At 35.5% G+C, this 14,009-nt stretch overlaps 1 protein-coding gene across 15 annotated transcripts in view; it reads right to left on the bottom strand.

The window, feature by feature from the left end:
* The window catches only part of BBS9 (Bardet-Biedl syndrome 9), a 288,845-nt gene that overhangs the window by 149,163 nt on the left and 125,673 nt on the right, over positions 1 to 14,009 (bottom strand). For all 15 annotated transcript variants that reach the window (XR_011149049.1, XM_069007583.1, XM_069007584.1 and 12 more), the window contains one exon: positions 10,006 to 10,188. Coding sequence is in view for 14 of the 15 variants with exons in the window: in XM_069007583.1 (XP_068863684.1) it covers positions 10,006 to 10,188 (183 nt within the window). In the remaining variant the exon portion in view is untranslated. The remainder of the gene's footprint in view (positions 1 to 10,005; positions 10,189 to 14,009) is intronic.

Raw genomic sequence — 14,009 nt, 5'->3', positions numbered from 1 at the left:
TTCTTTCAGGAATGGTGCTCCTAAACTAACCTTCTGGAAAAATAAAAATGTAGAAGAGCAATATTTAAAGCAGTGAGTGTTTCAGAAATCTAGCAAAGTGAGCATTACTAAACAAAGGCTCTAAAAGCTGCATGCATCAAGAGGATGACCTCCATCTTCTGAGATTTTAATTTATTTTTCAAGTCCAATTCTGAGCAAAGTCCTGCTCACAGAAACAAGTTATGGTTATCAGCAGTTTTAAGGTTTTCTGTATTAATGAAACAACTGGTAACGTGATTAAAGAGTGTATCACCTGTAAGAAAGCAAAGCTCCAGGCGGGGATCATAACTATAATATTTCTAATACTGCTTAACTCTTCCATGCTCTTGAGATTAGTAATTTACTCTCAGGAAAGTGCATGCTTCACCAAAAAATTACATACCAGGATGAATATAGATGATGGTTTCATTAGCTCCTCCACTAAAATTTAACCTCCATATACTGCAGCCAAATTTCCATATGGGCTGCATCTTTTCGCATTGGATGCTCTTCATTTGCACAGAAAGACTTTCAAAATTAGATTAAAATTAGAATCAGCTCAGTAGGCTTCTTCTTGACAAGTAAAGCGTCTGTGCTAATCAACTCTTCCTTCAAATTGTCTCGTATCTAGAAATTGGAGCAATACAGAGTTTTTCCTAACACCCGGTTTGTTGGGTTTTTTTCTGGACAACAGTGGTCTTTTACGAGTGGATAAGAGGCAGGGAAAAGAGCACATTTTTTCAACAGATAAATTCTAACTATATAATTCTACAGTTATTCATCTAGTAATGCTTATTTATTGTAATATAAATGCATCCTGTCTGGAATAGCAAAAGTTCACACACTTCATTTGTTTCTGTAGACACTATTCCTGAATCCTGAATTTTTTAGGGATTTTTTTCATCTTAATTTTCTTTTTAACTTGACTTCTTATGACCACTGATCCCTTCTGGGAACTGATGAAAGAAACTCTTGTAAGCACTACATGAATGGAGTGACTTGACTTCTTTTGTTGCCAGCTTCAGAAGCCTGTTGTTTTGATTTTTAGCACTGAAACCATCTAACACTTCATCTTTCTTTTCCTCAATAACTTTTCACCAGTTAGTTAGGAAAACTGAGGTGCTGTTTGGGTCTTGCAGATGTTGTCAAAGCTGTCTGCAGGCAAGAAAACACACCAGGAGTTGTGCATCTTGCTGAAGAATGCTACACATCCAGCAGCAGGTCTGCAATGAACTCTACAATTAGGTCCAGCAAGACAATTTTTGATATGGGGAAGAGGAATTGGACCTTGTTATACTCAGCCTGGAGAAAAAAAGTAGATAAAACACATGCTTAAACAAGATTATTGAAACTTCTCCTTGCATCTCGGCCCATATTCCATTTTTATATCACTGATATTCTTGAAGAGGAAATTTTCATCTTTCGCTACGATCTTTCTTATTAGGTTACCAATACAACATGCCATGAAATACTGACAAATGAGATTGTGTTTCCAAAACCTGTGAAATATGGAACCACACACACTCAAATATTTTTATCTGGGGAAAAAAGAAAAAGCTTGTCATAAAGTTTGTTTCCTATTTAAATTCTCACATTACTTTAGATCTATGCACCAGTATCATTAAACTCAGTTCTGTTGCCTCAAATTGTGGAATTTCTATTCTCCCAAGATGCACAGGTGAGTCCAAAGAGGATAGTGGTAAACTGGACTTGCATGTTTACTTGGATAGCCAACTTTCAAATTTATGGTAGGGGGTTTCTTTTGGGCCTTTTCTTAAGACAGTATCTTCAGCAAAGTTCATTAACTCCTCCTCCTCTATAGATTTGATTTATAAGCTGTTTTACTTTTGAGGTATCTAAACCATATTTTTGGCTTTATCAAACTTTCATTTCATTGAAAAAGCCAGGAGATGATGGACATTAATTATGCAACCTTTACCTACCTTTAATCTGGCCTACTTTAATGTAAAGTGAGTCTCTCACTACCTGTGCTAATATGAGAGAATACTGGTATATCATTCTTAATCCAGGAATTAAGATAAAGCATCTTGCCATTAACTAAACAAAAAAAAATTCCATCTGAAAAAATGACTATTCTGAAAATCATGGTAAAAAAAAGTGAGGTTTTTTCTGGGATCTTGTAACAAGATGAAAAATTCATGTGACATCTTCTGTATGACTTCCCTATCTACCTATCTCTATCTATCTTTGTGATGTGATAACTTTGTAAATTCCAGTAAACCAATTATACAGCAGCACAACATGCGAACAATAGCTATAGGCTATCTAGTAGTGACCAAAAAACACTACATGATTGCAACACAGAACCAAGAACAACCATCAACAACTTCAGAACCAAAAGCAGTTTGGTTCATCATCACAACTGGTTCCCCCCACTTCCCCCAAAAACCAAACATTAGCGTAGTGATTAGATACACCCTCTCAGAAACATTTCTGACCATGAGATCTAAGTAAAATGATGAATTTAGCTGCATACCATTGCCACGTGTTCAATATAAACAGAGAGCTTCATAAAATTATTGGGAGTAACTCATTTTCTCAGAAAATGCCATGATGTATGGTTAGATACAATGGTACTAATATAGCACTACAGTACTTATAATAAAAGTATCATATCTTTGACCTGATGCCAGACAATTAGAAAGTAAAACCAACAATAAATATGCAACTTTTAATTCTATAAACCCTGTCCTATTAGGTAACATAAAGGTCATACTCTAATGCTGCTGAAATGGATTTATTGTTTTAGTATATAAGCAATTCCATCAGAATTTTACAAACAATCATAAATCACATTACATTTCTAATATATACTACAGAATCATAGAATGGTTTGGGTTGGAAGGGACTTTCAAGGTCCTCCAGTTCCGTAGGCAGGGACAACTTCCAGCAGACCAGGTTGCTAAAAGCCCCATCCAAGCTGGCCTTGAACACTGCCATGGATGGGGGGGTACACAACCTGTTCTAGTGCATCAAGACCCTTATAGCAAGGAATTGTTTCCTATTATCTAACCTAAACCTACCCTCCTTCGATTTAAGGCCATTCCCCCTTGACCTAACACTACATGTCCTCTCTATTCTTCTTGTAAACCCTTTTACTGGAAGGCTGCTTAGCAGGAGTCTGAGGATCTTTCAATTAAGACACAATATCAAGGGAATTCTCCACTGACAATATACTTCTTTAAAAGAAAAAAGAAAACAAAAGCAAAAGCAAGAGCCACTGATTATGCATATTGAGTGTTAAGACCCTTTGTTGAACAACGTTGCTGTAATCACTGTAATGCATCACTCTTGTCATTAAGCAGTTTAGATGACAACTGATCTGAACTCCTGGTATGCACCACATACTCAGTAATTACCACTACACTAAAATAGCTCTTTGTACCTGAACTAGACAGATCACCCTAACAAAGAGAAAGTTTAGAGGTCCCCATCACAATATTACATAAAGAAAGACATAAAGAAAGAACAGAAAAGATAACAGAAGCTTCTTTAATTTATCAAACAAAGAGTACATCTCTTGGGATAACTGAGGTACTTTGCAGGGCATCCAAATTACTTTAAAAGGAGGTGATATACGCTGGAAGCAAACTAATCAAAGCAGAACACAGTTATGCCTTGACTAATTTACACCAAGAAACAAGATCCCTAAGTAGGCCTTTGCTTGCAACAGAGACAGCACACTGGAAATTAACTTCAGGATCTCCAGTACCAGCAGAAAAAATAACATGAATGCTCAAGTTAAAATTAATTCTCTAAACTTTTTAATTAAAATACATCTAACCAATAGATATGCCAGATTCTCCATCAGCATAAGGTTCTTACCAAGGTTGAATGCCTGTTCTGAGCTTGATACAATTTTCAGGACATACAATTAAACAGAACAAGAATACTGCAATTTTTTCTGTCCTTTGAACTTTTACAATTCATAATGCATACCAAACTATTTCTGCATAATTTTGTTTATGCCATCTGGAAGAAATAGAGAAAGCTTTATTTTTTGAAAACCATTACTATTGGGAACCACCAGAAGCAGCCTGTTAAAAAAATTATTTTTACAGCCCCTTCTTATCTAACACCAACAAAAACAGCAAATGAAAAAAAATTTGAAAATACAATTGGGCATAGCTCCTTCTGGTAGTCTTTTGAAGTGGAAAGCATCAGATGAAGTTATATTATAGATTTTAATTAATCCATAGATGTTTCCAACAGACCACATTAAGCATTGCTTTCTCAGACCAACAGAATATTGTCACTTTTCTATTCTACCCAGAGGAATCACATGAATTTAGCTACACATGAAGATAACCAGACAGTGGTGCAATTTGTCTTCAACTTGCTATTGTTGCCATAACCCACTGTCTTCTCAGCAAATAAAATTAACTGCAGGAAGAAAATACCAGACGCTTAAAGGAACTGTGATAGTGCTTACAGTAGTGGTAAGACTACCTCTTTGGTCTTCAAATTCCCTCTTTCATCCAAGTTACTTAACATTTGATCTTTCATTTTTAGACATTCCAACATTGTTAAATAATCAATCAGTTTGAAACTCTTCTTTTAAGGATCACAAATAAAAGTAGAAACAGTTGCAGTAACTTAGTGGCTTTACAACCAGGTGTCCTTCTGTCCACCTGCTCATATTAAGAGCAACTGAAAGAGCTGGGGTTATGTAGCCTGGAGAAAAGAAGGTTCAGGGAAGACCTTGCCATGCTCTTCACCTCCCTGAAAGGAAGGTGCAGCCAGGTCAGGGGGTAGCCTCCTCTCCCAGGCAACCAGCAACAGGACAAGATAACACAGTCTCAAGCTGCACCAGGGGAGGTTCAGGCTGGACATAGGAACGGGCTGCCCAGGGAACTGGTGGAGTCACCATCCCTGGAGGTGTTCAGGAAACAACTGGATGTGGCAAAGGTTGTACTCCATGATCTTGGAAGTCTTTTCCAACCTTAATGTTTTTATGATTCTAGTTATCGCTGGTGCACTGTGGTCCTCTTGAAAGCAGGCTAGCAGAAAGAGCACTGATAATTTCCATATCAAAATATACTATAAAAGAATGTTCGAGGTACTTGAATCATGCTCTTCTCTTATTGTGCAGCTGGGTCACATACACACACATGAACAAAGGACATTGACAGGAACCACCCACCACTACTCCATTTCTAACCTTTCTCCCTAATACAGGACTTTTCCTGCCTAGGTAACAGTGGCAATCTCATTTCTTCACCTTCTTCCCCTCACTTGACAATCTTATTAGCTCAATCTTATGTTACCCTGAACCAAACTAAACTTCAGGCTGAGACTAGCCTTTTTTACTGAAAAATTATGGTGTTTACTGGGAAAAGCTGAAAGCGCCTTCCTTTTATTTTGGTGATTAAGGGTTTAAAATTTACTAGCTTTTTCCCCCTATTTCTTGTAGACTTAGATGCTTCACTGTACCAGAAGAGTCTTTCTGAGGGGTGCTGTTACATGACATTGATTCAGATAAGAGGAAGACTTATTCATTAGTTTTGATAATTACAAAAAGTTAGTGAATGTCATTTAATACCATTTTCTGAGCTGGAAAAAAGGCAACAAATTTAATGTGATTTTCTGTCTGAAACTACTTATCTGCAGATGTATTATCCACCTTGTTTGTAAAAAGAAGGAGGGGAATAAATATAATGTATCTGCAGTAAAGTTGTCTGTTCACAAAAGTAAAGAACACAACCATATGGAAAACTGGTTCCAAGTTATCCATCATCACTGCCACTGTGGTGGCTTTGTGGGATTTTTTTGGCTTATTGGGTTTGGAGTGGGGTTCTTTGTTATGTTTAAGAAATTTTAACTAAAAAATAATTTGAACTAACCTACGGCAAACAAGAAAACATAAAATATTTCAGCCTATTTTTAAATATTTCAGTCTGGTACACAACTGGATCTTTGCATTTAAAAAGTGATTAAAATGACAAGTGGAATATAGAAAATATAAGGCACAAAGAAATAATTCCAGATGATTTGTACTGCGATCAAGAGCTAGGTTGGATTAATTACAAGAATTAAAGTGACAATTTCCAATAAATTCTAAAAATTAGCGTTCATAAAAATTACTCTTGCCAAAGATGCAATTATTAGCTCAAAGCTTCAAAAGTACTGGACATCAACGGAAAACTCAGAGGAAAATTTTTCTACTGCCAGTCATGACAGAATTAATCCTGCTGGAATTACAGAAATAACCTTACCTTTGATTTTGAGAATTTAGTCTCAGTAAAGGATTCTTTCCACAAAACAGTATTTTCTACATTACTCAAGAACTCTACAATAAAACCCATTTGCTATCATGCATAAAACCTAGCAGGCTATCTAGTCTTTCCCAAATTATCTTTTCTTTTTCTCATGATTTAAATTCAGATCATCTTCTTACAGAAAGCAAAGACACTTTTGACAGTAACTCCTGTGACTTTTACAGGTACTTCATGAGTTTTTTCTGACATCATTTCTTTTTCATCATTACCTTAAAGTATATTTTTCAACTTTATCTAATCAACACCGTGAAGCGGTAAATTTATAGTCCCTAACGTAAGTTAATTACTGTAAATCATAGAGTCACTTAAAATATGCCTTTCACCCTCAGGCATATTTTTCTTCCAAATTACAACTTCAATAAAAACTCAAGATCTAATACAGACATTTACTTGGTTGGTGTGACTCCAAACATAAAGAGAGATGGAAATGTACTTCCTCAACACCGGTTTATAGCTGTTACTATTAACTATAGTAACGTAAACGTGACTATGACAAGCAAGGGATGATTCTGAGCAATGAAGCACGTGTATGTCATTAGCTGGTAACATTAGGAGAACTATGAAAATATTTACTCTTCAGTAAAGTTGCTGTTGATGGCTGTACTGCCAAGGGCCCTCCATCAGTCTTAGAGTCAGAATGTTCATATCAAAAGATATTTTCCCTTTGTAATGTCTTAAACAAAGAAAGCATTAATACCTTACTGATCAGGCAAATGAGCCATCAATCAATCCAGACGCCATGCAACCATTATATCAAAACTACCCCATGCAGCATGAACCCTTTGAATTAGCCTGGACAAATTCCCTCCTTTCCCAAACGGATTTCCTATTGTAAAAATAGGCTTCATCACAAACTCAGCATTTTTCAAATATCTTTTTCTATCCAGAAAACTCAACATGGTAAAAGATAATCACTGAAAAACATCCCTTAGAAATTTTTTGTAATTTTTTTTATTTCAGATTTTACAGTGCTTCAAATTGCTGTCAGTCCCTGTTATAAGCTAATAAGAAATATGTTAGTCTTGAAGAACAGTAACCAACTCTCCTGAAAAAAATGAATTGTCTAACAAAATCTCTGGTGCATTATTAACATTATTAACAAATCATGGTTCCTTTGTCTCCAAAAGCACCCTAAAGTATTTTTCTACCATATATTTCAACAAATAGAAAAACATAGAACTCAAAACCAGCATACATTTGAAAGTATAGTTTGCATGCAGCTGTAACTGTGATTTGAAATAATAATAATATATATATCTATATTTTGAATATGGATTTTATTTTAGTCCCACAGTAAAAAACTACATTGGACAAAACCACACCTAAGTTCCCTGCAACTACTTTTCTTCAGTTTTGGCATCAATTTCTTGGTGGCTTCATTAGCAGAAGAATTAGCTCATTTATCTCACTGAGACCTGAGAGATGTCATTCAATTTCTGATGTTATACTTCTACAACTGTGCAGCATTCATGAAAGAATCACTGAAAAAGGGGAAGGTCCTTGTATTTCTGACACTGAACAAGAGCAACCCTTTTAGTCAGTTTTATCAAAGCAGTACAATTTAGGTGCTAGTTAGAAGTTTACTGCCAGAAACAAAATATTATGCCAAATATCTGTTATTTTCAGAAAATATGCAAGTTTGCAGTATTTCTTCCACTACACCTTTGTGGACAAGAAAACCCAAATTTTATATGTTCTTAGACAAAAGTTTGCAGCAATAGAAATCATTTAGCAGTCTGAGAAAAAATGGTGACACAATGGGAATGCAGAATGCCACTTTCATATTTGCTAAATATCGAACTGAAGTGATTGCCAGGTCTAGAAAACAAGATACAATCTGTTCTAAATGAAATGGCATGTTTGAGAATAATGTTGAGGTTATGGTAAAAGAGGCATTTCTTTTTATGCTAACAGTGTATTCCAAACACTTCCCTTTTTTTAAGGAAGCACTTCCATAGTTTAACGCTCACAAGGCAGAAAATGTTCTGGAGATGTAGACTGAATCCAAACTGTCTTCTAACACATTCACTCCAAATAAAAATGCAACAAACCATTACACTGAATTGTTTGAAGAGTAAATAAAAAAATCTTCAGAGTATTTTCTTTCACCAGTGTTCCACTCGACTGCTTACAAGGAAACCTGAACACCAGCTAGGAGCTTCTGTATGTAAATATCATTGGTATGTCAGAAGATTTCCCCATTCCCTGCCGAAGCTTCTTAAATTACATTCACATTTCTGTGGTACCATAACAACTTCAATATGGCACATAATTCAGTATTTTATAAGGGTTTTGTTTCTATTTCCACCTCCAGTTATTGTTGGTTTACATTTTTCATCCTGACTGCTCTGCAGGATATATATCCTTACAATGCTAATGCAAAGTGTTATAGCTTCAACACAGAATATTGTTAACCACCATGTTAAACCACATCAAGATATATGCTGAAGCAATATCCTGCATTAGAGGATACACAACAAATTGTACTATATTTTATCAAAACTTGTGTCAAAGCAACCCAACTCCTGATGGCAAATAAAAAGTAGTCATGCAAAAAAATGGTGGGTTGGGCTTTTAGGAGATTCATAGGAACTTTCTTTGAATTCAATTCACGGGAATGCATGTTCCTCAGTTGTGAAGCTTGATTTTCCAAATTGAAATGAGGACTAAATCCAAAAATAATCTCAAAAAAACTGTTTTGCTTTGCCTGCTATGACTCAATATCATGTAAAATGCCAAAACAATTTTTGCCCCCCAGGTGGAAATGGCAAAAGATCCTAGATTCACTTGGAGCCCAGCACAAGCTTTCTAAAAGACCACAAACCATTCTAAGTATTCCGGGTATGCACCAAAATCTGGATTCACTGTACACCACAAAAACATGAAAATTAAAATTAATGTGTACTTAAGATAACTCTTGAAACTAACTGGGGATCAACTCCAAATTAAGCTGAGAACATTCTTTAATTCATCTAAAGCAGAGTTTAGCTGGGGACCTGTGGCGTGGATAAAAAACAGCATTATTTTTCTTCACAGACCATTCTCCAAATTTTATACACAATCTCACACCTGGTCACACTCATTAAATAAAAACAGAATTAGCCAGACATCTACAGAATGCAGAACTATACAGAGCATGGTTTGGAATACAAGGACATTAACTATTCATAGTATTTTGTTTAGATAACTTTCATTCACTATACAAACCACTGTAAATACACTGAGGACAAAGTATGGCAAATGCTTAATAGATTAAATGTATACACTGTATTTGCTGTCTGGACCTGTCTGTATTTCATATTTCTATTGGAATGTGGACATGTATGTTATAGAGCATTTATATTAGTCTTCAAAAACTGGGTATATTATTCTGTTTGTCCTAACCATTGGACAGAAGGTAAAAATCAGCCAAATTTATGTGAGACACTCCTACCTGGCTTGGTAAGGAAAGGCTGAGCAGAATTTAACTGGTACCACCCATATCTTTTATTGAAACATTCTATAACCTACTCCTACTTTTCCACTTTCTTGTGAAATCAATGTAGCTTGCATCAAACACCTACTTAATAAGGCTACTTAAATAACTTCAAAAGACAGTCTTCAGCAAAGTACAAGGAGAAATACGGACATTTCAAGGCTTAAAGCTCTGTGAATGAGCATTTTTCAAGCAGCTTTTACGGATTCTTACCAGCTCTTGTGTATCTTCGGCTAATGGCAAAAACGTAGCTTCCAAAATAGCAACTTGATCAGCGCTGAGCTTCTGCCACAAACTAATCAGCATAATCACCAGATGGGTGGCACTTTTCAACTTTGCAAATGCCTGGAACATGTTGGCTTGATTTTCTTCTGCTGCATCTGCTAGAGCTATTACCTGCAAAAATTACAAACATCTGTTAAATATAATTTTACCATCCGCGAACACTCAACACCGAAATTACCTTTGGCACACTCCTGTTTTCCTTTAGAAGATCCTGAGGAATTCTGTTTTCCATAAACACAAACCACAGAGTATTAAATGAGTTATCATTTATCTGGATTTTTCTTTTGCATACCCAAGGCAATTTCAAGCCCATATGGCAACCGGATTAATCTATCTAGTACAATCAGTGTAGAAAGGATTTTGTTTAGAGCATATTTTTAAGGCATTCCTGAAATTAATCCCCATCATATCACATAATATGTGACAACAAACTAATTTTCAGGTTTATATCACACACTAATCTCCATATGACCAGCAAGCCTACTGTATTAATCAAAAACAACACATTGATTTTATGCTATCAAAAAGGCAGTATATAATTATTTCCATTGGAACATAGCTGCCATCCATTATTTTATTAACTCTCATGTCTCTCCATGTTTTGCACTGGTTTCTTCAGCTTTTAAGCCAAAAGGTAAACATTATGGATCATGTATATGAAGGCAATATCACTTTACGTGCCAGACATTATGAAAGAATTTTCAAAATAAAATAAAAGTAACAGATTCACTTCTTCTAATATGGCAAGAGTTTTGCTGAGTACTTCAAGATGGGGAAAACTAGAAAAGCTATTATATGATACTCTACTCGGTTCAGAAATAACTTGTCATTGTACATAATATTGTCCACTCACAGCATTAAAAAACATGATATTTTTAAAAATATCGTTATAACATCTTCTTTCTTGAAATAGAATGTTTAGACAGTTTCCATCACTGGTTAAAAGAGAAGATGACAGTGATTTCAATAGGCAATTGCTATAATGTCAATATGACAAGATTTTCCACACTATTTGCACTGGAGCACTTGAAGTAAAGGAAAGGTATAAAGGTTAGGAGTTCATCCTGGGGGAGCACAACTTAGAAGACCTGTTCTCAGGTGTGCCACCATATCTCCATGCTGCCCAAGTAACACTGGGTTTACAGAAGCGTTGATTATCTGATTACTATTTACATCAACACAAAGCACCTCTCTCAACCACTTTCTGTTTATTTATCTGCAAGACAGGGTAATAGGTGCTTGACTGGAGTTGTGAAAAGCCTCAGAGAAATGCAGTTAAAGTGTAATTAGTATTACAACAGAATTTACAAAGTAAAACTTGCAGAGCCTGATCCATTAATATTTTGGCAAAAGCAGGAAAACGAAAATACTATATGATGCATCTTCAGCAGGGAAAGAGAGCCAACCAGCTGTTAGTATTTGGTGGAGGAAAACTATTTTTAATCTGCAATGCTGGCATTAGAGATGCGTGTGTGTTCCCTCCAAGCTCCCATGTGACTGGGAAGATAAAGAAAACAGAATTTTAGCGAACTATAAATATGAAACATTTCAAACAAAAACGTGTTGATAGCTTTTGTTTTAGATTTTGAAGTGTAATCTTTCCAAATAAAGCAGAGAACCCACAGGACACCCATGAGTCCAAACACTACATAAATCAAAGCCAAGTAACAAAATAAACAAACAAAAAAGTCCAGCTAACCACGTGAAGGAGAACCAAGAAATTAATCCCAAGCAGTGAAAACCAACACAAAATACTTTGGTCAGAGAGAGTAATGATATCACCAACATGTCCCCTGATGCATTTGTGTTGGCATTTGATTTGTTCTGACCAAAGCCTTGATGCTTTCCACACCTCATGTTCTACACAAGGTAAAGTTCCATTTCACAGTCACTTTCCAAGAGTGATGGGTGATAAAGCCACCTGACAAGTGCCACACTATGTAGCAACCTACATCAGCTGTCTCTGACCCATGTAACCAGTAACTGTATGCACCGTACAGCTTCATCTTTCTGAGGAGACAAGCAACAAGGGCAAAATCTTCCTCAGTCTAACAGAGGCCTTCAAATATCTAATCTCTTTTCCTGTCCAATATACAACTGAAAATTTGGGAAGAACAATGAATGAAGATGAATTTAACATGCTGATGAGGTGTGCTCATTCACTCGTATGCTTCCTATAATGTCACCACTGACTGGGAGAGTACAATGCAGAATTCCTGGCAAGCTACCTGTACCCTATTATGGATAATGCTCAGATAATAGTAATTTTTCTGAAGATTCAGGCAAATAGAGTTTCCCTTGTGTAACAACTACATGAACCCCACTTACACAGCAAAGGCAAAGGCTACTTTCTAGAGTAATTCATAAATTCCCAGGTGGTCTCTCACTCTGAGCTGTATTTCAACTGACACTCTCCTACATACTTCAGAAATGCAAATAGCATAAAGAGCACAAACTGACATGGCCTTTTACCTTACGGAGCCTTCATTTTAGGATAGATTTTCCTCCCATTTTATAACCATGAACAAATGAGATGATCACCTTTTTTGCAGGCTCTAGGTGTAAAACAAATATCCCAGTACTCCCAAACAATGCCTGATTTACCAAGTCCATAACCTATTTTGAAAGCAATTTCATAAAAATCCCTAAGAAGAACAACTATTAAAAAGTTTTTCTTTGGCACTAAATTATACAGTTCTTGAGCACAATAATATAAGGCAAATATTAGAAAAGTGGTAGACCTAAGTTTCTAAAGGAGAAGTGCAGTCTTTAAGCATTTCAAGTCAGTGAAACATGTAACAAATCTTTAGGTAACTGCATATATACAAGTTCTACTTTACACTTGCAGAAAAACCAAAGAGGGGAAAAAAACATTTTTAAGCATTAACTATTCTGTTAATGGATGAAGTGACCCAATACAGCTTTCTGAGATATGGAATATCCAGGACACAGGACAATACAATATGAATTACCACACTATAATGTAAGCACGCACAGACACAGCAATTTTAAAAAAGCCTCAAGACTGAAGATTCCTTGACAATACATGGTTACACAGTAAATACTTGATTGGAGGGAGGAAAAAAAGGAAATCTTTTCTCATGGAGTAAAATTACTCTAAAAATCTCCCAGGACATAAGCTACAAATATTAGAAGTGTCCTGGGGCTCTTCATTCAAACACTTGCAGAATTTAGGGATGAGTAAGTTCTAACGACATGATATTCATATTTTTAATCATTTTATTTTCACCTGAATATCTCTACTTATATTTTGTAATAGTTGAGGAAGATAAAGGATCTGTACCCTTTGCAATCTGAGATCCTGGTCTCTTCAGTCATGATCTCTCCATAATTTCCCAATTTTGTTTCAGTTCTCATAGTAGCCGTTCAATCTGTTTGATATCTATTTTATCATCTTTCTAAATAGATATAAAGCCTTATAAAAAAAGGAAACCTCTCCCTGTCTCACTTTTTCACAGGATAGGTAGGAAAATACATTGCAACTGACCATCTTAAATGTAGCTTACACATGAAGATTTTAGACCAACTGGAAACTATTAAGTAAAAAGTCCATCTATATTGCATAAGACCTATCATTGCCTACTTAACATTTTTCTTTCTCCTTCTTTAATATCACAAAGTTTTCAAACAAAGAAAACTAAAAATAAGTTTTTCAAACTTTCTAAGAGTCATGAAAGAAAGGAAAGTATCTGATACAAGAAAGATTTAAGAGATTGTGAAATAGTTTGGAAGTACAATATTGAACATACATTTTTATAACTGATCAAAACTTGCTTTTAATTGATATTCTCTTAAATTTTTTTCTGAACAGACTCCTACTCTGTTCCAATACACACAACTACAGAAAAGTAAAGGCCAGTTAAGTTATTATGAAAGCGTATTGTAAAAAAAATAAGGAATTACCCTCTAAA

The sequence above is a fragment of the Aphelocoma coerulescens genome, chromosome 2, assembly GCF_041296385.1.
Source record: "Aphelocoma coerulescens isolate FSJ_1873_10779 chromosome 2, UR_Acoe_1.0, whole genome shotgun sequence".
Lineage (NCBI taxonomy): Eukaryota > Metazoa > Chordata > Aves > Passeriformes > Corvidae > Aphelocoma > Aphelocoma coerulescens.
This window is presented reverse-complemented; position numbering and strand designations above follow the sequence as displayed.